Below are 23,807 nucleotides of genomic sequence, written 5' to 3' on the forward strand. Positions count from 1 at the left end.
CTGCTCCTCCAGAGCGGGGTGCTCGGGCTCCTGCCTCCGGCTGTCGACACCCCTGCAGAAACAGAAGGTGCAAGTGAGTTTAATTAATCAGCAGAGGTGCTGAAGGGTTTCCTACGGGCATCTTCAACTGGACCGGTGAGGGCGGATCCCAGTCCCAGAAGGTCCCCTAGCGGCTGCTGAACCGCTGTAGTGAACAGGAGGGGTGGCCTGGCGGCAGGGGCTTGGGGTCCAGGTGCCGATGAGAACTGGTGTTGCCGATGGGTCTCTCTCCTGGTGAACAAAGGTCTGCTATCCGGATGGGTCTCTGGCCTTGTCCAGGCCACCCTGGGAATGACAGCCTCTCCACTGAGTGAGTCTGCTCTGGGCCTCCGATGGTGGAGGGCCTGGGACCCCTTGGGGACAGCCAGCCACTGTCCTGGTGGCCTCTCAGTCTCCCGTTGGGTGGACTTTGAGCGACTTCCTTCTCTCAGTTGAATTCAGTCAATCCCGAAGTTGCCACCAGACTGGGGGTGTTTCTCGCATCTTCGCCCAGCCGGGGCTCCCACTGCAGGGGGTTGTGGGCCTCCTGGCTCAGTGCTGTGCAGAACAGCGCGGCCTTGCAGTAGGCCAGGGGGCCAGAGGGAGCGAGGCTCCGGCCAGACGGTGAGCTGGCCAGAAACTCAAGATGGGAGCAGTATAAATAGACACGGGTGGATGATTCCAGTATAAAAATAGAGCTGAGGAGGGCCTGCCTGGGGTGCCCCAGACCCGGACGGCCGAGGGGTCCCCAGCTCGGGTCAGGCCCACCGTCAGGACAGAGGGCTGGGCTGGAGGAGCTCAGCCAGGTGCCGCGGACACGGTGTGTGCTGCTGCTACTCGGTCATCCGAGCCACACACAGGCCTCAGGGAGCCCGCCCTCCGGGCCAGCTGTGCCCCCTCTAGGGGCTGCTACTGTCACAGTGGGGGACAGCTGGGTGAGTAGGCTGTCCCAGGCCTCCGGTCAGTGTGAGCAGGCACCAGAGGGCAGTGGCCAGAGGAGGGCAGTGTGCCCCTACCTGGGCCCCAGTTGGGGTAGCAGAGTGAGCTGGAGGGGAGGCGGGAGGAGGCCGGAGAGGGCAGGGCAGCAGGCAGAGAAGACGACGTGGTCCTGAGCCCAGAGGCCTGTCCCTGACGTGGCCGGCAGACCCCTGGGGAGCCCTGAAGACAGGCAGAGAAAGCCACTGAGAGAAAGCCCTCTGCACCTGGAGTCCAGGAGCCCTGCCGCTGTTCTCAGAACCCTGGAGTCCCCCCATGCCGGGACCTCTCGTTGGGAGGGCCTTGGCTGGCCCAGCAGCCCTCCTTCCTGCCATGGCTTCTCCTCCTGTCGTGCCAGCCCAGCCTCCTGACAGGGCCGTCTGGGTGTCATCTCCCTGGAGCAGTGGCACAGCGTGGGTGGTCCCTTCTCTCCTAGGGCCAGCGTCTCCCCTCTGCCATCGGCCTGCAGCTTTGTGCTCTGTCCTCTGGAGCCACCACTCAGGCCTGTCCTCGGCCCCCTTGGGTACCTGACCTTTGGCTTCTGTGCCACACAGCCAGGGCCCTCGTGGAGCCTTGCTGTCCAAATGGAGGGTGGCAGGCAGGCTTCTCTCATTCACCCCATCTGTCCATCCACCTGTCCGTCTGTCTGTCCCTCCGTGTGTTACTGAGGATCTTTGTGTGCCAGCAGGGGGTCTGGGTGAGCCTGCCCTGGGGGCTTCCTGTCACCATGTGCCTTGCCCCAGCCTCCCTGCCGGTCTGCCCATTCAGGCCTGTGCTCCTGCTGCTGCCTGTGGGGGGTCCCCACCGCCTCCAAGGGTGGATGGGCAGTGTGTCACATCTGCGATGGGTTGTGAAAGGCATGGTTCCCCCTTGCTCTCTGTTTGGCTCTGGAGGAACTCAGGTGCCACATTGTGAGGACACAAGCAGTCCTGTGAGAGGTCCACTGCGGCCTCCAGCCATCAGCCGTGGGGGCAGGTCACCTTGGAAGGAGGCCTCCAGCCCTGTGGAACCTTCTGAGGGTGCGGCACCAGCTGAGAGCTGGCTGCAGCCTCCCGAGAGCCCCTGGGCCCGAGCCCCCAGCCGAGCTCTTACCAGGTTCCTGATCTTCAGAAATGGTGAGATGGTAAGTGTTTGGCTTTTTTTTTTTTTTTTTTTGAGGAAGATTAGCCCTGAGCTAACTGCTGCCAATCCTCCTCTTTTTGCTGAGGAAGACTGACCTTGAGCTAACATCCATGCACATCTTCCTCTACTTTATATGTGGGACGCCTACCACAGCATGGCTTTTGCCAAGCGGCACCATGTCCGCACCTGGGATCCGAACCTGCGAACCCTGGGCCGCCGAGAAGCGGAGCGTGTGAACTTAACTGCTGCGCCACCAGGCCGGCCCCGTGTTTGGATTTTAAGCTGCTAAATTTGTGGGTAATTTGTTCTGTGGTAATAGATGCTTAACACGCTCCTCAGCCAGGCCCAGGCTGCAGGTCGGTGAGGGTGGGATCGGGGTCATTTCTGGATCCCAGTGCCCGGCATGGGGCTTGCATAAGGAGCACGCACCGCCGTGAGGGCACGACTGAATGAATGAATGGATGAGTGATTGACAGGGCAGGAGCCTCCTTTCCCCACCGTCAGGTAGGATAGGCCTCGGGCCCTGCTTTGGAGAGAGCCTTCCATCCTCAGTCCAAACCCTGGGCCTTGGACCTGGGTGGGGTCAGAGGTCATCTTGTCCAGGTGAGGAACCTGAGGCCCAGGATGAGTGACCTCCTCAGCCTTTCCACAGTGGACCCCAGGGTCGAAGATGCCTCCTGGGCAGTCCGTGAAGGGGGCGCAAGGGGTTGGAAATGTGGCCAGCAGGGCATGCTGCAAGAAGTGGACCAGGAAGGGCTTGGGCTGTGGCTCGGGTACCTGGCGATGGAAGAGACAAGGCCAGGGTGGGTGGGGGCGGGGCAGGAACTGGAGGAGCCAGACAGCTGGCCCAGGAGCAGGTCAGCCGCAGGGCCAGGCCTGAGGCCACTGGCTGGCACTCCAAGTGTCACTTGTGCTCCGTCTGACGATTAGTGCCAGGAGCCTTCAGAGTCCTCACCTCTGTTGACTGGCTGCAGGGAGCTGTTGTTGTCCCTGTTGACAGAGGGGAAACTGAGTCACGGGGTTAAGTCAAGTGGTGTTATGGTGGCAGAGCTGGGCTCAGGTTCTAGGTCTTTCTGCCACTTCTCACTGGCTCTTTCTCTCAGCCCACGATGTCCCCCACTGTAACACAGGAGTGGTTCCAGGGGGCCGGGAGGCTGAGTCTGACGCTTCTGCCAATCTCAGTGTCCAGCACATCTGCCGGCAGGAGTGGGAACCAGAGCTGGGGGACAGCCCTGAGTGTGTGTCCAGGGAGGAGGCACAGGGAACATCCTGTCATGTGCTCAGCAGCCCTGGGGCCGCTCCCGGGGGCCGTGCAGGCTCAGAGATCCCAGGCCCAGGGCCCTAACCCATCGGGATGTCAGAGGGAGGCCAGTGGGTCTGGGAAGCCTGGGATGTGGGCTCATCCCACCCCATGAACCAGTCTCACCCCAAAGACGCCACCCGCCCGAAGGTAGGGGTGGTCTCACTCAACCCTGGGGGCCGTGTGGTCTCAGCCACCAGCTGGGCATCTTGCAGATCCAGGCAGAGCATGGCAGGGTGTGCAGACTCTTGCCTCCTGTCCCATTTTACAGAGGAAGAAACTGAGGCTCAGAGGGTCGGTGGCTTGCTCCTGGTCACAGAGTGAGCGGGTAAGCAGCTGGGCTCTCCTGAGCTTGTCCAGACTGGCCAAGGAGCCCCCTTTTCTGGAAGTGCCAGGGCTGCCGGTTGATCTCTGGAGCCGGTCCGGCCCCCCAGTGCCTACTCTGGGCTCCTGGGTCATTTCCATTGCCCGGAAGTCCCACTGTCCTTCCTCAGCCCCTCCAAATTCTGCCAAAGTGGCAAAGTACATGAAAATTAGAAAGAGCTCAGGTATCTTTGAGCAGCTGTCTCCGCTCTGAGAACGTGTCCCTCTGGAGCACTGAGGACCCCAGAACGTGTTCTCTGGAGCACTTTCTGTAATGAACTGCAGACGAGCCCCAAGCCCATCAGTACTGAGTCAAATCACAGTGTGGACATCAGAACGCCTGCTGCCTGCAGGGGCAGCTGCGAGAGCGCTCTGGCCTCTGACGGGGTCGTCCCCGCACCCCGCCCCCCTGCCGGCGTGGGGGTGGGTAACAGAACTTCCAGTTACAGACAAGCACAAGCATGCCGAGTCCCAGGTGGGCTGGGTTCACCCAGGCCCCACAGTGAGAAGCGGGGGGCCAGGGCCAAGCCGGGCGGCCAGGCTCAGCCCCAGCCCTGCAGCCACACCACGGGTACCGTGGCCGAGCACACAAAGAAAGTAGGTCTGCAGGCGCTGCGGGGCGCGGCAGCCCAGATAGATTGATAGGGGAAGGGAGCACGGCAAACCGATGGTCGAAAAGAGACCGCTGGTGTTTGCCTGCATCGCCTGGGAGATCTGGGTCATGAGGATCTCACTCTCTGTGCCGGCTGCGTCTCTTCGGTCTGGATTAAAAAAAATAACCTGTAGTTATTCCTTTTGTTTTAAAATGTGAAAATGCATTTTAGGCTGTGTCAAGCCCCTTGCCGGGCGCCCACCTTCCCGGAGCGCTTTGTGGTGGCCCGGGCTGGGTTGTCTGTGTGATGTCTGTCTCCCCCTAGAGGACAGGCCGGGCGAGGCCGCACGTGGTGGGGCTGCTGTGTTGGTGGAGGAGGCCTTCCCAGCCTGGCTGCTAATAATAGAAACCCTGCCCGTTGGGAAGGGTGGCTTCAGCGGGTGCCCCGTGGGCTCTGCCTCCTGCCATCCACACAAGACTTGAGGTTCTGCTGCCTGTTGGAGAAATCAAGACTCAGAGCCGTCACACCACTGGCCTGAGGTCACACAGCTGGGAGAGGGGGAGCTAGGAGGCAAACTCAGGCTGAGAGTGCCCAGCTGGAGCTCTTCCCCAAACCATGGGGGGCTCTCCCTGATAAGACCCCTGCCCACCCAGCCACCCGACGGGCCTTTTTGCCATCTCCTGTGTTAGGTCAAGCCAAGTGTGAGCAGGTGACCCTGCCCTGGATCTGATCATTCATTGTGCATTTGTCTGTCCATCTGTCTGTCTGTCCATCCCTCCATCCACCCATCTACTCACCATCCATCCACCCATCCATCCATTCATCCATCTACTCACCATCCATCTATCCATCCATCCACCCATCTACTCACCATCCATCCACCCATCTACTCACCATCCATCCATCCATCCATCCCTCCATCTACTCACCATCCATCCATCCATCCATCCACCCATCTACTCACCATCCATCCACCCATCTACTCACCATCCATCCATCCATCCATCCACCCATCTACTCACCATCCATCCACCCATCTACTCACCATCCATCCATCCATCCATCCACCCATCTACTCACCATCCATCCACCCATCTACTCACCATCCATCCATCCACCCATCCATCCATTCATCCATCTACTCACCATCCATCCATCCATCCATCCACCCATCTACTCACCATCCATCCATCCATCCATCCATTCATCCATCTACTCACCATCCATCCATCCATCCATCCACCCATCTACTCACCATCCATCCACCCATCTACTCACCATCCATCAATCCATCCATCCATCCATTCATCCATCCATCCATCCATCCACCCATCTACTCACCATCCATCCACCCATCTACTCACCATCCATCAATCCATCCATCCATTCATCCATCTACTCACCATCCATCCATCCATCCATCCACCCATCTACTCACCATCCATCCATCCATCCATCCATTCATCCATCTACTCACCATCCATCCATCCATCCATCCACCCATCTACTCACCATCCATCCACCCATCTACTCACCATCCATCCACCCATCCATCCATCCATATCCATCCATCCATCCATCCATCCACCCATCTACTCACCATCCATCCACCCATCTACTCACCATCCATCATCCATCCATCCACCCATCTACTCACATCCATCCATCCATCCATCCACCCATCTACTCACCATCCATCCACCCATCCTATCTCACCCATCCATCAATCCATCCATCCATTCATCCATCTACTCACCATCCATCTATCCATCCATCCACCCATCTACTCACCATCCATCCATCCATCCATCCATCTTCATCCATCCATCCATCCATCCACCCATCTACTCACCATCCATCCACCCATCTACTCACCATCCATCCATCCATCCATCCATTCATCCATCTACTCACCATCCATCCATCCATCCCCATCTACTCACCATCCATCCACCCATCTACTCACCATCCATCCATCCATCCATCTACTCATCATCCATCCATCCATCCATTCATCCATCTACTCACCATCCATCCACCACATCTACTCACCATCCATCCATCCATCCATCCATTCATCCATCTACTCACCATCCATCCATCCATCCATCCACCATCTACTCACCATCCATCCATCCACCATCTACTCACCATCCATCCATCCATCCATCCCTCCCTCCCTCCCTCCACCCCCCTCATCCGCCCTCCCATCAGTTCATGACTCCTTTGTTCATGCATTTATTCACCAGTAGCATCAGGGTTTCTGCCTTGTGCTGGGCGATGTGGGCACAGAAACAAATCCGGCACAACCCTGCCTGCCAGAAGCTCACAGTTGGGTGGGGAGACATTTAGGCCTGTGCCAAGCAGCCTGCGCGGTGAGGTGGCACGTTTCCTGTGGCCACTGTGGAGAAGGGCGAAGTTTAGACGTGTTTGGTGAGGAGACAGGGCAGGTGAAACTTAGCTGCAGTGACGAAGAAAACACGCTGGTCTCAGATGTCACCTTCTTGGGCTGCCCCTTCTGACACTGCCCCGCACACACCCTGTCCTTCCCTACCCAGTCTCTCTCCTTGGCATTTATGGTCGCCTGGCAGGCTCTGTATTGTGGTTGTTTCTCGTGTTAGCTGCTGTCTCCCTCCCTAGAAAGTCGGATCCACGGGGTGGGGACTTTTGTCTATGGCTGTGGCCCAGGGCCCAGAACATGGCATGTCGTGACATGCAGTGTCTGCTGCATGAGGAGAGGCCGGGCAGGAGAGGGCTGTCGTCCAAGGGGCAAGGATGCAGATGGGCAGTGCAGATGGAGCACGTGTGGATCTGAATGTGAACTTCAGAGAGCTGGCCGTAAGGCTGAGTGCCTCGCTGCACTCGAGGCGCAGGGGGAAAGGCGTCCGGGGCAGCTTGTGGCCTGCTGGCTCCAGTGCCGGGGGTGGGGCATATTGGACTCTGTAAGAAACCTGGGGTTAAACAGTCCTTGTTCTTTCAGTTAGACAATGGGCTTCCAGCTCTGTCACCATCTGAGGTACTGGCCTCTGGAGTGTAGGATCTGCAATTGAACCCAAGTCCCAACTGTATTTGCCCTGCTCAGAACAAGCCTGTCACCTCCTTCCTTCCAGACCCTATGTTCCTATTAATGCAGCATTAGTGTTTGGCCACCCCCCACAGGGACACGTCCGGAGCTTGCCCTGAGTGGTCACAGATGTGAGGCAGGTCCTAGCGTCATTTCATAGATGCAGAAATGGAGGCACAGAGAGGTCAAGGGGCTTGCTCCAGGTCTCAGGGCTGGGATGAGCGGCGGAGCTGGGATGTGAATGCAGGCAGCCTGGCTCCTAACCAGATTTGAGCTGGGTCTCTCTAAAGACCAGGATGGGCATCAGGACTGGCCTTGGATGGACTGCATCCTGCCCTTTGCCCTCTGTGTGGCAGCTGCCACTGCCAACTTGTCCCCCACTCAGCACACAAACAGCAGGGCAGGTGGGCGTGGGCTGCCCCTTGGTCAGCATTCGGCATATTCAAGGCCAGCCTGTGGGTCCGCCCATTGGAGGACAGGGCAACGGGCAGACACGTGTCCCCTGCCCCGAGGCCCACTGGACAGGGCTGGTGGGACCCTGCGATGTCCACTCCCCCTCACCCTGTCCTGTTGGCTTTCTGCTCAGTGGGACACTCACTTTATGTGACTTGGGGTGGATGCATGGCCTCCCTAAGCCTCAGGGTCCCCCGTGGCTGCCTTGCAGGGCTGCAGCATGAGTCACATTGGGGGGCATGCTGAGCCCCTTTGAGGGCCCATGGGGGTGATGGCCACCAAGGCCAGGCGCGGGGGTGTCCACGCCTCCCCTCTCCGGCCCTCAGCATCAGATGGGGGCTGCGTGTTCCAGATCTCTGGTGGGCAGAGCCAGTCCTGCCGCCTGCATGGCCTCGGACAAGTCCTCTTTTGGGGCCTCAGTGGCTCCACCTGTAAAATGGGGACCACCAGCCCTGCCTTCCTCCCAGGGCTGTGAAGAGGACCCCGTGAGCTGATGAGGGAAGAGGGCTTGGTAAACTGTAAAGTGAGGCGCACCCGCAGGGGGCACTTATTTTCACAATGATTGCAAGTGATCAGCGGACGGAAGCGGCCTCTGACTGGAGCAGCTTCCCCTTTGGGAGTGCCCGGAGGAGAGGGAGACAGGTGTGGACGTGGTAGGGACAGTGTGGGACCAGGGCAGTGTAAGGGCATGGAGTAGACATGGGTTCCCAGGAGGGCTCTGGCCGGGTTTCCTGGCACTGCCATCAGTGGCCCATCTCCCTGACTCCCTCCCTGACAACTGGAGCTCCTGGAGGATGAGGACTGGGTCTTAGAGGCCTCAGTGCAGCTCCAGCTCAGAAAGTGTTTGTTGGATGAATAATTGAGGGAGCTTTGAGCAATTCTGGGAAGGAGCAATTCTAGGGGAGTTGGGGTGCCCAAGGACACAGAGGCGGCCTGAGTTTGGGCTCAGAGGAACGGGGGCATCACAGATGCATCGGCAGATGCCCCCAGGAGATGTCTGGACATGGCCTGGGGCCCGATCCTGAGGGCAATGGGGACAGTGATCCTGCTTGCTGAGAGCCTGACACCTCCTGTGGCCTCTCACACACTTCCCCGAACCTGGGTCCCGGGGGCACTGGGACACTGTCCTTGGGGAAGGTGGGAGTGAGTCCAGCTGCCCAGTGTGGGCGTGGGCATCGATCTGCTTGCCTCCCAGCATGGCCCCTGCACGTGGCCACTGGTCAGCTGCCTCTTGCCTCCTGTCCCCTGCCCCCCACCGCAGGTATTTAAGGTCCAAAAGCAGCTGGGAACTGTTGAGGCCACCCGGGTGGTGGCACCAGACCGCTTCCAGGCAGGCAGACCCCAGGGCCTTCCCCACCAGCCACGCTGTCCATGGATTTTGTTGCTGGAGCCATCGGAGGTAACAGACGGGGACTGCTTCTCCCCGGGACACCAGGAGGAGCTGGGGGGGTACTCTGCCCTGGGCCAGCCTTCCGGCAGCAGTGGGGATTGGGGAGCACCCCAGAAGTAGACGGGATGTGGTGTGGACCACGGGTGCCAGGAGGAGAGAGCGGGTCCCTGGGAGACTGGGACAGGTGACACAGGGCCCAGGAGGAAGTGGGGGGAGCTGAGGGGCACCATTTTGGGGCAGAGGGTGGTCTCTGCCTGGCCATGTGGAGGCTGGGAGTCACTGGCGTGGAGAGGGATGACTGAGCAGTGGGAAGGGACAAGAGGCCCCAGGAGAGGGTGGACAGTGAGGACAGAAAGGCCTGGGTCCTGCAACACAGACCGGAAGGGGTGAGTGGAGGAGGGGAGGCCCAGCTGAGCCGGCCCCACCTCTCTGCTGGCTGTGTGCCCTGCCCAGACATTCCTGGCCTCTCTGGGCCCCCAAGCTGTTTTCCCTCCTGGGGAAAGGGCTGGTTGCGAAAGACTGACCCCGAGAGATAAGGGGCCCACTGGAAGCAGGCTGCAGCCGGGCTCCGGTCCCTCCCAGGCCATCCATGTGCGGGCTGCAGAGGCTATTTTGGGCGAGGCATCCTTGACCTTGCTCGTCTTGTGAAACAGCCGTGGGCTGCTCGTTCACACTTCTGGGAACAGCGTGGGGTACTCGCCTCGGGAGGGGAGCCAGCGCCGAGCCGGGAAAGACCAGCATCCTGGCCTCACCAGTGGGCTTTCTGAGACCTACTGTGCACTGGGCCTGAGGCCAGCTGCTTCCCTGGACATTAGGCCCCGAAGGAGGAGGCTCAGAGAAGGGGAGGAATTGCTTATGATCACACAGCCAGAAAGGACACCCGAGTCCTGCTCTTTCCTCTGGTGCACATAGGAAGGCCTGGGCAGAAACGGCCCCTGCTCTGTGCCTGGCCCTGTGTCACACAGACCAGACCTGGGCCTTGTCCTTGAGGAACTCTAGTTCTGGAGGCAGAGGTGGCATGCCATGCGACAGGAGCAAAGCCACGTGACAGGGGCTCTGATCAACATGTTTCCCGGCGGAGGCAGCCCAGATGTAGGGGTCAGGGAGGGCTCCAGAGAGGAGGCCATGCTGTGGCGGGGCTCTGATGGATGAGTAGGAATTCAATGAGGTACATGTGAGGATCAACGAGGATAATTCTACCCCAGTCAGTCAGGCAGTATTCGTTCATTCATCCATCCATTCATTCACTTTGTTCTTTCATTCATGCATGTTTATTGAGTCCTGGGATGCATAGGAAATAGGACACAGCCACCACATGCCTTATTGTCCTCAGATGGCCCTCCCCTCCCTACCCCCAGGGTATGGCCCCCAGGGATCTGCCTGCTCACTCTCCGCCAAGTGCTGGGGGCTTGGACGTTGAGGCTCTGGTGTCAGCAAAGAAGAAAGGAACAGGATGGTGGCAGGCGGCCCCCTTCGCAGGGGGCAGTGGGCCCTGGTGCAGGAATCCTCAAGTCCCACTCTGTCCCATGCAAACTGGTGACTCCAGGTGGTCTTTCCCGGAGCCTGGGGCGCCCCGGGCTCTCCCTGCCGCTCACCTCTGTGGGGACTGTGACCCCTCCGCCGGCCCCCCACAGCCACTCACAGACAAACCCTTCCAGCTCGAGGCCAGAGGGGACTCTGCCTGGCTTGGAGACAGGGCCCAGCAGGTGTCGGACCCGAAGTTCTCCCAAACATGGTGTCGGGGGGGCAAGGAGCGTGTGGCTTTCTCGGGCTGAGACTCGGAAGGAGAAGTCGCTGGCAGCGTGGCAGACCTCATCTACCTCTCTGAGCCTCAGTGTCCTCACCTGCAGGTCGAGGGTCGCTGTCTCCGTTGATGAGACAGGGTGTGGACGAGGAGGGCGCGGTGGGTCTGCCCTCAGCGGAGGCGCAGTCAGCTTCACCCTCCTCCTCCTTCCCTGAGCCCGGCCCAGCCTCTCCCACTGCTCACCGGGTTCCTCTGATTTCCTTCCAGGCGTCTGCGGTGTTGCTGTGGGCTACCCGCTGGACACGGTGAAGGTGCGGCCATGGCCAGGCCCCCCTGCCCACCCCAAGGCCCCACCTGGGCTTAGGCCGCCCTCTGAGTCTCCTGTACCCCATCCATGGCCAGAAGACCTTTCCAGCGTGCTCGTCGAACCCAGTCCTCCCCAGGGTCCTCAGGACCGTTGGTCCCTCTTTCTAACCACTGTGCCTCAGGTTTCTCTTAAATGGGGCTCACCGTCCTTGCTGCCCAAGGCCAGCACAGCTGTGACAGTCAGGGCTTCACTCTTCTCCTCCCCCGGACCTGCTGACCTTGCTGAGGCCTGGAGCCACCCCTTCCTGAAGCTCGCTTCTCCCACAGGTCAGGATCCAGACGGAGCCCAGGTACACCAGCATCTGGCACTGTGTCTGGGACACGTATCGCCGAGAGCGGGTAGGCTGGGGCCAGGGTGATGGGCAGGGAGGTGACGGGGCCCCACACCCCAGGCCTGCCCCCCACCAACCAGCAAGGCGATGGTGAGCCCCTCTCGGAGCATCACGTCCATGCTCGCACCTTCCAAACGGGAATAATTGTCCAGCCTCCTGGATTCCTCTCAGGACCAGAGCTGGGGCGTCCGGCACACAGGGGGTGTTGTCAGTGAGCTCTCCCTTCCAGAGAGGTGGCATCTGGGGCCTTCGAAAGGCAGGGGAGGGACCCGTGTGTTGCTCTTCCGTCCGTTGCAGGCTGGGCACCCCTTGAAAGCAGGGCTGGGAGGAGTGCTCAGGTCCCCGGGGTCCAGCCCAGAGACCCATCCAGAGGAGGGACCCGGGGATGTTTCCCAAAGCAAGCTTGGGGCTCGGTGATGGCCAGGGGAGAGCAAAAGAAAAACAGCAACAATGAAGCAGCAGACAGTGGCCTGAGGTCAGGCCTGGCCCTGGGCCTCTTCCGGCCCGCATGACCTCACAGGTTGAGGGTCACGATCCCCATTCCACAGCTGAGGAAACCGAGGCCCTGGGCAGCCAGTGCCTTGCCCGAGGCCCCACGGTGAGGGAGGGCGGAACAGGACGAGACCCTTGGGCAGCCCCTCCTCCGGGAAGGCCTCTGGCCTGACGTGGCCCCCCGTCCGTCCACCTGCCCGCCAGGTGTGGGGCTTCTACAGGGGCCTCTCACTGCCCGTGTGCACGGTGTCCTTGGTCTCATCTCTGTCCTTCGGCACCTACCGCCACTGCCTCTCGCACATCTGCCGGTTCCGGTACGGCAGCGCTGATGCCAAGCCCGCGAAGACCGACATCACGCTCTCAGGATTCGCTTCCGGGCTCGTCCGCGTGAGTGGGGCGGGGTGAGCGGGCCCTGGGACCGCAGGGCCGGGAGAGGCTGAGAGGGCCTGAGAGCTCACTAAGCCCAGCAGGCGGGGAAACTGAGGCTTGGTGAGGGCAGAGACGGGATGGAGGCCAGGGCACTGTGGGAGAGCACTCCACTGACTCTCGTTAGCCGAGGGCCTTTGGGCAGGCTAGGGAGCCTCTCTGAGCCTCTGTCTCTTCATCAGTAAGAGGCTTGGTGAGGATTATGTGAGGTCATGACTGTAGAGCCCCAGCATAGAGTCTGACAGGTATGAGCACTCACGAAATAGCAGCAAAAATTATTAGTGATACTGTCATGTTACAAATTAATGTTACTAAATACAATAATAACATTAGTATGTCATTGCCCTATGAATTATGTTATCAGACTCTTCATAACTGTGTGCTGCTGAAGGGGCCGCTGGCTGTGGCTGGGGTGGCAGAGTGGGCTTTGAACCCGGCTCCATCAGGGCCTGGGCCAGCCTGAAGCTTCGGGGGACTCAGGCTCCCCAATGTCGCCGTGGGCAACATGAGGCCGACGGGAGGCGGGTCCAGGTGTGCAAGCAGAGTGCCTCCCGACCCCTGCCTCCTCTGCCCCAGGTGTTCCTGACCTCGCCCACCGAGGTGGCCAAGGTCCGCCTGCAGACGCAGACGCAGCCACAGCCCCAGCAGCGGCGCCTCTCTACCTCGGGGCCCTCGGCTGTGCCCTCTGTGTGTCCTGCGCCCCCTGGAAGGCCGGTGCCTGGCCCCAAGTACCACGGGCCGCTGCACTGCCTGGCCACGGTGGCCCGTGAGGAGGGGCTGCGGGGTCTCTACAGAGGCAGCTCAGCCCTGCTCTTTCGGGATGGCCACTCCTTCGCCACCTACTTCCTCTCCTACGCCCTCCTCTGTGAGTGGCTCACCCCCGCCGGCCACAGCCAGCCAGGTGAGCGGGGCTGGGGCGGCCCAGCGGGGACTGACCCGGGAGAGGAGATGGGGTTGCTGTCATGCCACACGCTGGTACCCTGGCGCCTCCCCAGGCGGGAACCTTGGTGCCCTCCATACCCGGAGCAGGACGTACTGCTCTGTGTGGCCGTGGACAATCACGTTGGTGGAGTGAGCCCAGGGTCCCGTGACGGTCTGCCCACTCTCCTCTGGGCCCTGATTCCCCTTCCAATCCAGGCACTCCTGGGTCTCTCTTTGCAGATGTCTTGGGTGTGCTGGTGGCCGGTGGCTGTGCAGGGGTCCTGGCCTGGGCCGTGGCCACCCCCATGGACGTAATCAAGTCCCGCCTGCAGGTGGATGGGCAGGGCCAGCGGCGCTACCGGGGCCTCCTGCACTGCATGGCAGCCAGTGTGCGGGAGGAGGGGCCACGGGTCCTCTTCAAGGGGCTGACGCTCAACTGCTGCCGCGCCTTCCCTGTCAACATGGCGGTCTTTGTCACCTACGAGGCTGTGCTGAGGCTCGCCCGGGGCCTGCTCACGTAGCTGGTCCTGTGCCCCAGGGGCCAGCCCGCCAGCAGCTTCCGGAGGTCGCAGTGGCTGAGGGAGGTGAAGGGGTGCGTCGGGGTCTGGGCCCCACTGGGCCGTCCCCAGGACAGCCGAGCCTGCCGCAGCGAGTCAGCCGAGGCCTGGGCTTGGCCTGCCCACCTGCAGACCACGAGGAGGTCAGGGGCCATCTGCCATCAGCCCGGGTTGGCCTGAGGGTCACATGGGCCGGGGGGCGTGGGCCTCTTGGGTGAAGACGGCCGTCCCATGGAGCCGTTTGTGCATTTGGTCAGTGGTTCATTCTAGCTTTGTGGCCACCCCTCCCTGCCCCCGTGTCTTCACCGCCCACTTGCGCCTGTACCCCGTCCATTTCTTCAGCTGTCCGCGCGGCCCCCCTGCCAGCTCTCCACTGCCATCAGTGGGCTCTCACGCACTGTCCCTCGGACGCGGCGCAGCTGGCCTCCCCGCCAGACGATTCTGAGGTGCAGCTGTGTGGCTCCAGATGGTTCCCTGCACCGGCTGCTCTGAGAGGACACTGCTGGGACAGCCCTGGGGGTTCGGGGCAGGGTCTGGTCACCTACCCTCACTCTGCCTGTAGACCCAGGAGACTCAGCGGAGAGCTGTTGCCAATAAAACGTTTCTGAGGACGGTCAGTGGCGTTGCTCTGTGGTCTGTGGGGTTGGAGATGGTTCTGCGCCTCCGGCTCATCCTCAGAAGCCGAGCCCTCCCAGCCTGTGTGGGCAGCGCTCCCTGTGTGCAGCCGGGCGCAGTGAGGCCCAGCCCAGCGCTCCGGCTGCCTCCACTCCCTCGGCCTTTGGGGCTGCAGGCCTCGCCTGTGCGCTGAGCCCTGTCACAGGGGGCTGTTCCGAGTCCAGCATGATTCCTGCTCCCCTCCCCACCCCCATCCCAAAACCACCCCCTTTCTGAGCGAAACCGGGTTCTAGCCAGGTCCAGCCGGCTGCCCTGGCCCCTCCATTGCCCGGACACCTGGCCGGGAGCCGCCTTTCTATGGGGTCCGGGAGGAAGCAGGGGCGGGCACTGCTGAACACTGCTGGGCACCAGGCACCTTACACAGGTTATCACAACTGCTTGATGCCAGTGAAGAAACAGCTCAGAGAGGGAGCTGGGCCTGCCCAAGGCCACACAGCAAGAAGAGCAGGGCGACTCGCGCCTGCACTTTGGAGGTTCTGGCCCTCTCCCTGGCACCACGAGGTTTCCAACAATGGGGGGCCATCGGGAGCCAGGGCTGGCAGGTCCAGCACGAACCTGCCAGGTCCCCACCACAGCAGCCCTCTGGTAAAGCCAGCTGACACCTACCTCGACTACACTCCCTGACTCACAGACACCGGCCTTCACTGCGTCTTTGGACAGAAGGACCTCCAGCATTTTGGCCAAACAAAACTCCCAGAACACCTGGGTGGACCTCCCCTCCCAGCCTGCTCCAGTCATACTGACCCAAATATTCCCTAACACTCTGCGCGCTCTGCCAGGAATGCCCTTCCCCCTCTTCTGCCTGGCTAACTCTGCTTCCTAAGCATCACCTCTTCCAGGAAGCTCTCCCTGCCTGACCACCAGGCCACTTTTAGGTGTCTCCTGCTCTGCTCCCCCGGGGCCCTGGTTCATCGTCTGGTCATCCATCTGTACCCCCGGCCCCTATCCCACCCAAGACTGTGAGCTGCCAAGGGCAGCGGGTGTCTGATTTGGAGTACACCCAGCTCAGGGCCTGCACAGGGTGGGTGCTCAGGGGGTGTGGAATGATGCACTGATCAGTGAATGAGTGAATGAAGTCCTGCAATAGATTCCTGGAGTTCATCGAGCTTGGAGGTAAAGATGCTGAGCTGTTCTGGCCAGGTGCTGGGAAAGGGGTGTCAGCTGACAAAAGGTTTCAGTAGTTCACCAAAACCCCAAGGGGCTGGCCCGGTGGTGCAGTGGCTAAGTGCGCATATTCTGCTTCGGTGGCCTGGGGTTTGCCGGTTCGGATCCCAGGTGCAGACACGGCATCGCTTGGCAAAAGCCATGCTGTGGTAGGCGTCCCACATATAAAGTAGAGGAAGATGGGTGTGGATGTTAGCTCAGGGCCAGTCTTCCTCAGCAAAAAGAGGAGGATTGGCAGCAGTCAGCTCAGGGCTAATCTTTCTCAAAAAAAAGAAAAACAACAAAAAGACCTGACTGTGCGTCCACTTTTGGTCGGAAGCCCACTAGAACACCCACTGGCCTTGGAGGAGTTCCTGCTCTGCTGGTGTGGACAGGAGGGCAGGGACCATCGGGCACTGAGCAGCTGGCCTCGCCCATGTTGGGGAAGTGGCTTTGCAGAAGGCTGGTGCCGCCTGTCTCTGCAGCCTCTCGGTGGCAAGGCCCTCCCAGCCCCCTCTTCAGAAATGGGGAGGTGAGGGGGTGCCCAGAGTCACACCGTCGGGGACAGCTGGGGCTTCCCTCTAAACAGGGCCGCCGCAACAAGGTCCAGGCTGCACTTGAAACTTCAGAGGGGAGATGAAGGGCGCACCGAAGGGCTCCCACAGCCGTGAGCTGACCGGAGAGGCATCGGCCTCTGGGAAGGCGGAGAGCCGCTGTTCGATGTGGCAGGCGTGGGGAGCTCAAGTGCTGTCCTGGACTGTGCACCCCTCTGACTGCTCGGCCACCCTTCCCCCGCTCCCCCTTGGGCTCTCCAAGGTGTGCTCTTCGCATCGTCCCTGGGATGCAGCTCGACTGGTCTCCCCACCAGGCTGGGGGATGGGGCACAGCAGGGCCTGAGGAGTGGACATTGACAGTCAGAGCTCTTTCGGCAGAAGGCCTCCCGCCTCACCCCCAACAGCGGCTGGGCTGTCGCACCTGTCCATCCTGATCCAGGGGCTCTCTCAGGGACCTTTAAGAACTCGCTGGTTTTTAGCAAAATGTGGGGCGTGGGAGGGTCCATGGCCCTGGCCAGCAATGACCTTGGGGGAGTCACCTGACCTGTGACCCAGGACACTGCTCCCAAGACCCAAACACGAGGCGTCATTGGTCTGGTTTTACAGGGGAGGGACGGGTCCTGAGAGGTTAAGTGACTGGCTCCAAGTCACGCAGCTGACACAGGAGGAGCAGGCGTGTTTGGGGCCACAGCCCCTCCTTTCCACGGCCCCCACGATGATGCCCACTCCACCCCGGGCCCTGTGGCTGGGGGACGGCAGCAGCAGCAGCTCTGCCCCCGAAGACTCCACGTGGCCCCTCGCCATATCCGCACACTTGTGCCTGCGATGTGGGTGCCGCGGAGCAACAGGTCGCATTTGTTAGTTGCGCAGGGCCATGCAGCCTCGCCATCCTCTGTAGGTGGCTAACCTGCACGGCCACAGCCAGCCAGGTGAGCAGGGGCTGGGGGCTGAGCCAGGGGAGCTGAGGCCAGGAGAGGAGACGCTGACGAGGTCACGATGCATGCTCGTACCCCAGCGCCTCCTGGGGGAGCCCTCAGCCCCTCGTTTGTAGAACAGCCCCTCTGTGTGTGTGGAAACCAGAACAGAAGAGCCCGGACAGGCCTGCTCTGTCACAAACTCACTGTGTGGCCTTGGACAAGTCACATTGCCCTCTCCTAAGCCTCAGTTTCCCCACTTGCAAAATAAGAATGGGTGGGCAGAGTGGGCCCAAGGCTCCATTACAGCTGGGCCTCTGCTCTGGGCCCCATGGAACGGGCCGGCCCAGCTCACAGCCTGGCTCCGTCACTGCCACCTCTGACCACCCCACGGCCGGCTCCCTAATCCGCAAAATGAGGACATCTGCTTGCATTCTCCATGGGCTGCTGGCAATGTTGAGTGAGGTGAGAGCCAGCCCCAGGGAGGCAGGTAAGGGCTGCCTGCTGCCCAGCTGGCTCCCGGAGCCTGTAGCTCAGGGCCATGGGGGCTCCAGGACAGTGTGTCTCCAAGCCACAAGCATCCCCACGGGGCGCAGTAGACTCGGGCCATCCATGGAGGGGCCGCGGCTCTCACCAGCAGGCGCAGCCCAGCCCTGGGCCTGAAGCAGGCCTCTGCCCCCTGTAGCCTGGGACAGAACACAGCAACACAGGCGGGACCAGAGGAAGTTTATTTATACCAATGAGCAACACAAGGGCGAAGCACTCAGGAGTGGACCCTGCGACTCCAGGAAGGACACCTCAACCAAGGGCTTTCCCTGAGGTATGTCTTCGGGTTTTCCAAAACTACACATGGTGCACAATTCAGCGGGCCTCCCACAGACGCACTGCTGAGGGCCTCAGGGAGGGGCTGCTGTGCGCTTTCTGGCTACGCCCACCCACCGGGGGACGCGGGCCGGGCACTGCTCTGTGCAGACAGACTTCCATGCCAGTCAAGTGTCAAAACAAAAGCATCTGCAGAGGCAGCAAACCCGCAGTGCCTGGCTCAGGTGGAGCAAAGCGCCGTCGGTTTCCAGGCCGGAGTGTCCAGCATTATTTGGTGGAAACAAAACATGAGTGTGTCCAGGGAAAAGAGCATGATTTCTGGAGTGGAGAACATGCATGGTCTGGAGTTCTGTAAATAAACTGGAAAGTTTCACCAACAAAAGACTCAATTTAATAAAAACTGGCCAACTCTGGCCAGTACTCAATGCTCAAAGCAGCTTTCAAACTGGGAGATCTCGCGGTCAAACAGAGAGCAAAGTGTTCAGCTGGCAATGTGGTTTATTTTTTGGAGCACGGGCTGAGATACATCTTGTGCTCGTTGGCACCCCCACATTAACTTTTCGAAGCACTTTCTAGTTTGATGACAGGCACAGACCACATAGGCTTTTAGGGAGCAGGTTTTGAGAGTATATTTGGAACTGTCGGATGCTTTCAAATGGAAGTGGGGCTGGGGACTAGAACAGGCTGGCCGATGGACACCTGGCCGAGGGCGCCACATCCCTGGGCTGCTCTGGGGGAGAGACTCCAGCTGGACCAGTCTGTCTGACCACACGACGTCATCTGGCACCATCTCCCCACAGGGCTGTGCTCACAAGCGACAGAAAGGATGACGTTCACAGAAGAGGCAGTACTGACATGCACACACGGCCTGCAGACCGCAGGCCAGCAATCACCCTGGGGCAGAGCCTAAGGGGCGTGGCGAAGCAATTAAGCTGGGGTATGTGGCCATAAAACGAGTGTTACTGAAAGTCATAGAACAGCTTCCGGGGACTCATGAACTCCTTCACGACCTCGTCCGTGACCTCCTGGCGCCGGGCCTGGTGCTCGGCGACCAAGGGCTGCAGAACCTCGATGAGGATCTTCTTGAGGTCGCCGGTGAGCAGGGCTCCACTGGTGTAATCCTGTCCGGGGGAGACCACAGTGAGACCCACCTGGCACCCCGGGCACCTCCCTCCTCTGGGCAGCCAGCAGCCCACACAACCACCCCCCTACCCAGAGCCTGGTGCATGGGCGGCGCCCAGAAGTACAAGAACGTGCACCTTACACTACACTCTTCTTGAAATGACTAGACCCTGGCTCTGATGAGAAGCTGTGACCTGCTCTACATGGTGGAAGGGACAACAGGAAGTGTCACCCGCAGCCGCCCGCCTGCCCGGCCTGGTTGCGCTCCGAGCACATGGACAAGTGATTGCTCCCTTCAGCCCCTCCGGCTGCTCTAAAACCTTTGCAGGATCTTCTTTTGTTTTCTGACTGTGGGAGTAACATGTACTTGTGGCACAAATCTGATCAAGTACCCGAGCCACAAAGCGGCAGCAAGTCAAGGGGGCCCCTGGTGCAGCCAAGATCGGGTGGCAGGAGGGCCCTGCTAACGTGATGGCGTGTTTTCTTCTACCTTTGTCCCCATGCATTTTATTCAGACATATTTGACCGCGCTGCATCTCCAATCTGGGACCCTGTCGCCACTGTCCCAGGCATATTACTCTTGTCACTACAACCTCACGCCTGCGGACTCATCACCTGTGACAACTGGCTCACGTCTCCTCTGCTGTATGGATGGAGTCTGTCCTGAACCTGCTGCTGTCATCATTCGTAGTCTATGTATGGAGAGCTCTCTCTTCTTCAAGATGAGCTCCTCGGGAGAGGTCCCAGGAAGTGGGAAACCTGAGGCACAGTGCGCACGGGAAGCTGCTGGGCGAGGGCCTGGGCCTGGACACCCGCACCCTGCCAAGCTTCGGAGCATCTGCTTCACGACAGGGAGACCCCAACCCGTTGACTCGGGGCACTGCTTCGGCTGTGACAGTGTCTTGTTTTAACTGATATTTCTCTGACCACCAGAGAGATTAAGCTGTTCTGTGGCTACTCAACAGCATTCGTACTTTCTCTCTGTGCGCCACCTGCTCACGCGGCTCCTGGCACACTACTAGCGATGCGATCGACCTACTCAATCTTCATTTCCTCTCAGCTGAGCACCAGCTCTTAAGGCCCAGGCATGGAGGAAGCTCTGACGCCCCTAATGTGGCTGCTAGAACCTTCCAGGCCCGTGTGAGGGGGCTGGGGGCCAGGCCCTGTCTCACCTTTCTGATCTGCTCGAGCCTGTCGTCGTCCTCGAGGAAAAAGGTCAGGTACATGAAGGACACATCCACGTCGCAGTTGCCCCCAAACTGCCTGTGCTCCTCGACAGTGTCTCTGCCTCCAGAAAAGGCGTGCTTGTTGACCTGCAGCAGCCAGAGGACACGGACGTGTGAGTCAGCCCAGCCCCGCGGGTACAGACTGGCTGAGCCCATGCGGAGAGGCCCGGGACTGCTTTCTACCCCGCTGGAGCCCGGGCAGGGGCGGCCGAGGCTCACGGACAGTGGGAGGCGCCCCCTCAACGGCTCCTTCCTGCCAGGCCTGCGGGTGAGCGGCACTGGGGCTCCCCACAGCAGGGGGGGCAGACTCGCTTTGAAGCACCCTCTCCCCAGAGACACAGAGCAGAGGTGGGAAGCCAAACTCCAGCTGTGTGAAGTTTGAGGGAAACGTCCTACAGTGTTCTCGCGACAACCTTCAGAAAGAGGAAGAACACAAGCCAGCCTCAGAGTCACAGAGACAACGAGCAGGGGCGCCGCCGCCCGCCCGGGGCAGGCGTGCTGGTGACAGAGGGTGGAGAGCAGCCCCAGGCAGCGCGAAGGCTGCTGCCTTCTCCCAGGAAAGGAGAAGCGGCGGCACAAGGATACGGCTCATAAGGGAACGCAGAAGCCACGGAAGGGGCAGAGGGAGCCAGGGGCGGCAGCAGGGCCCCACCTGAAGACATGCAGCCTCAGGCGCTGACGCCGGGAGGACTCAGACGCTGAGAGAATGGTTTTCAGGAACCACTGAAGATAATCTTGGAGAAATCAGGGCCAAGAGACGAGAGAAGAAAAGCCAAAAAGGACAAAGTTCTTCCATGTTCTTTCTGCGAGGATTTGAGAAACCTACTAGGTGCAAACATCACCCTAATTTTAATTCTGATGTGGAGAAGGGTATGTGGAGTCAGTGACTTCTAAGTTGAGACGTTTATAAGTCTCCCCAGCAGGACCCCAGGGCAGATTACTAACTGGGTACTTGGGGTGGTCTAAAGCAGCAGGGAACGTCAGGGGCAGAGGTCATCAGGCACGAGCGAGATCAGGGAACCCATCTCCTTTTGGAGGGTGCCGCCAGGGGCTGCCAGGGAAAGCGGAAGGTGCCCGGCACTTGGGAAAGGCCCTGCACAGAGAGAAGTTGGTGACAGGTGGCCACCACTGGGTGGGCCAGGGCAGGAGGAACAAAGATAACAAGTCTCAACTTCCCTTTCCTCAACAAAAAAAGAGCAAGTTACAAAAGAGAATCAATGTATGCAAACTGCAAAAACTGTGGAAAACACAAGATAACCAGAAAGAAGAGAAAACCACCTTGTATGAGGCTCTCCTGAGGTCTGTGCGTCCTTGGGCAGGCGCACTGTCTGGCGGAGTCGCCGTTGTGCAGTGGCCCACCGGCATGGACAGCTTCCTGGGCGCAGACCCCTGGCCAGGGAGCCAGGGCCTCAGGGCAGGTGCCCCAGTGCCAGGAGGGAAGTCTTGAGGACAGTGTCCCAGGCTGCAGGGGTGGTTCTAAAGGCTATGCAGGGGCCTGGGGACAGTCCACAGCCCTTGTCTGAGAGGAGGACGGGGAAGTGCGTGTCTGCGGCTTATTTCCAAGATGTGTGGGCACCGCCCACCACCACACATCACTTTTCCCTGGCAGACCCCTTGTCCAGTGGTGGCCCACAGCAGACTTGCCATTGGTGGTGGCTACTACCATTATTACAAATATTTAATCCCCAACGACCTTGGTATTGCCATCTCCACTTTATAAGTGAAGAAAACGAGGCACAGAGTGTCAAGAAGCTGTGGGCTGCAGCAGCGAGAGGGGGAGCCTGGCAGAGCCTCCTGGCATGCCCAGGCTTTCAAAGGCTTCTAGGAGCGGCTTCGGTTGGCCTGGTTTTGGACCTGGCCAGTCCCCAGAGGTGCTGGGGCCTAACTTACAGGAAACCAGCAGGACAACGGGTTTGAGTTAGAGTGGACAGCAGTCTTGGTGGTGGGGCTGGCGGGATCCAAAATGACAGAAGCAGGTGAGAGGCACCACCGAAACCAGTGTGACTCAGTGTAAGAGGAAGCGATGCCAAGAGGGGATATCGGGGCGGCGGGACGAGGACTTGATCAACCACCAATCTCCAAGAGCTAGCGAGCTTTGGCTGCTACCATCCAGTGGGATGGCTGAGCTGGTCCCCAGGGGCCCAAGACCCAGGGCGGGGATGGGCCACCGGACCTCTGACCCTGGAGCTGGAGGTGAGCCCTGGGAGCGGGGCACTAAAGGGGTCCTGTGATCAGAAATCACGAGTGTGGCCAGGCTGGCAAACTGCATTACAGACATTCGTCCTGGCGGCAGAGACGCCACCCTTCCAAGGCTGCCTGCGGAGGTCTGGCTGGGCTCTCACGGGCCCATGCAATGGCCTGCGGGAGGCTTGTTTTGGCCTGCACTACAAAGAAACTGTCCAACTACTCACTTGTTGAACTAAAATCTTAAATTTGGACAGCACTCTGCAGTTTACAACCACTTTCTCTATGTGCTCTCACGTAAGCCTCAAGTCTATGAAGCCAGCACAGCTGCTCCCACTTCACAAATGACACCTAGAGAGCCAAGGTCACTGGCCAACAGCAGGGAAATAGCAGGGCCCAGATAAGCCAGGCCCCGACTCTGGGCCGCAGAGGCCGTGCAGGGCGGAGCCGGGTGGCGGAGCTGCCCCACTGCTTCCCAGCTTGGGGAATGGAGGAAAGCTGCCTGATCCTCGAGCCTTGACTTCCTTGCCAACCAAATGGACACAGCCCCCAGGGCGGCTGCTGGGACTCAATGAGATCCCAGGGGAGCAAGAGATCCCAGGGGAGCAAGGGCAGGTGAGCGGGGCCAGGCAGTGTGTCCCTGGCACAGCTGCTGTCATTCTTGGGAGGTGTTTGGCTGCTGTGGAGGTTCTGATTCTGGAGCAGAAGGTGGGCCTGGGGATTGAGAACGAGGGCCTGGCCTGACCCACAGGCTCGTGACCCTGGTGGTCCTGCAGCCTGTGTGGTCCCTGACCTCACACTCACTGCTGGCCCCTAAGTCAATGGAGAATGCCCAGAGCCATGAAAGACTTCTTTAAAACAACTTCTTAAAACAAAACCAAACGACTTCTCTGCAGGAAGGAACCGGTGCTCCCCCGCCCCTCCTCTGCGCTCCACGAGCTACAAGTTCAGCCAGAAGTGAAAGGGAAAGAAAAAGCCCTGTTTACACCAGCTTCCAACCGAGGGCTGGAGAGGTGGCGGCAACCGTTTCCTGGATGAAAGTTTTGGTATT

General features: G+C 60.1%; 2 protein-coding genes across 7 annotated transcripts in view; one reads left to right on the top strand and one right to left on the bottom strand.

Annotated features, from left to right (window-relative positions):
- The first annotated feature begins 708 nt into the window (after window positions 1-708).
- On the top strand, window positions 709-14,733 carry SLC25A47 (solute carrier family 25 member 47). 5 transcript variants are annotated; one of them, XM_070593235.1, is made up of 8 exons: window positions 709-953; window positions 1,895-2,116; window positions 9,150-9,287; window positions 11,290-11,333; window positions 11,656-11,727; window positions 12,417-12,599; window positions 13,215-13,539; window positions 13,800-14,733. In XM_070593235.1, the coding sequence occupies exons 3-8, from the start codon at window positions 9,260-9,262 to the stop codon at window positions 14,078-14,080; spliced, it is 933 nt and encodes a 310-aa protein (XP_070449336.1). In that variant the 5' UTR covers window positions 709-953; window positions 1,895-2,116; window positions 9,150-9,259; the 3' UTR covers window positions 14,081-14,733. The 5 variants fall into 5 exon arrangements, 4 of the variants coding, with proteins under 4 accessions (XP_070449336.1, XP_070449337.1, XP_008535189.2 ...); XM_008536968.2 differs by lacking the exon at window positions 709-953 and having other exon boundaries at window positions 1,887-2,116; XM_070593236.1 differs by lacking the exons at window positions 9,150-9,287; window positions 11,290-11,333 and having other exon boundaries at window positions 730-953.
- A 3,378-nt stretch (window positions 14,734-18,111) lies between these two features.
- The window catches only part of WARS1 (tryptophanyl-tRNA synthetase 1), a 31,655-nt gene continuing 25,959 nt past the window's right edge, over window positions 18,112-23,807 (bottom strand). For both annotated transcript variants that reach the window (XM_070593575.1, XM_070593576.1), the window contains 2 exons: window positions 20,519-20,659; window positions 18,112-19,345 (listed from right to left, as the gene is read on the bottom strand). In XM_070593575.1, coding sequence (XP_070449676.1) covers window positions 19,184-19,345; window positions 20,519-20,659 — 303 coding nt within the window. In that variant the 3' untranslated portion in view covers window positions 18,112-19,183. The remainder of the gene's footprint in view (window positions 19,346-20,518; window positions 20,660-23,807) is intronic.

The sequence above is a fragment of the Equus przewalskii genome, chromosome 25, assembly GCF_037783145.1.
Source record: "Equus przewalskii isolate Varuska chromosome 25, EquPr2, whole genome shotgun sequence".
Classification (NCBI taxonomy): Eukaryota; Metazoa; Chordata; class Mammalia; order Perissodactyla; family Equidae; genus Equus; species Equus przewalskii.

Bases quoted from the DNA above. Each gene is read 5' to 3' on its own strand.
- SLC25A47 (XM_008536967.2), top strand. From the start codon at position 1,721: ATGTGCCTTGCCCCAGCCTCCCTGCCGGTCTGCCCATTCAGGCCTGTG. The intron at 11,728-12,416 runs GTAGGCTGGGGC...CCTGCCCGCCAG, and splicing joins ACACGTATCGCCGAGAGCGG to GTGTGGGGCTTCTACAGGGG. The intron at 13,540-13,799 runs GTGAGCGGGGCT...CTCTCTTTGCAG, and splicing joins CGCCGGCCACAGCCAGCCAG to ATGTCTTGGGTGTGCTGGTG.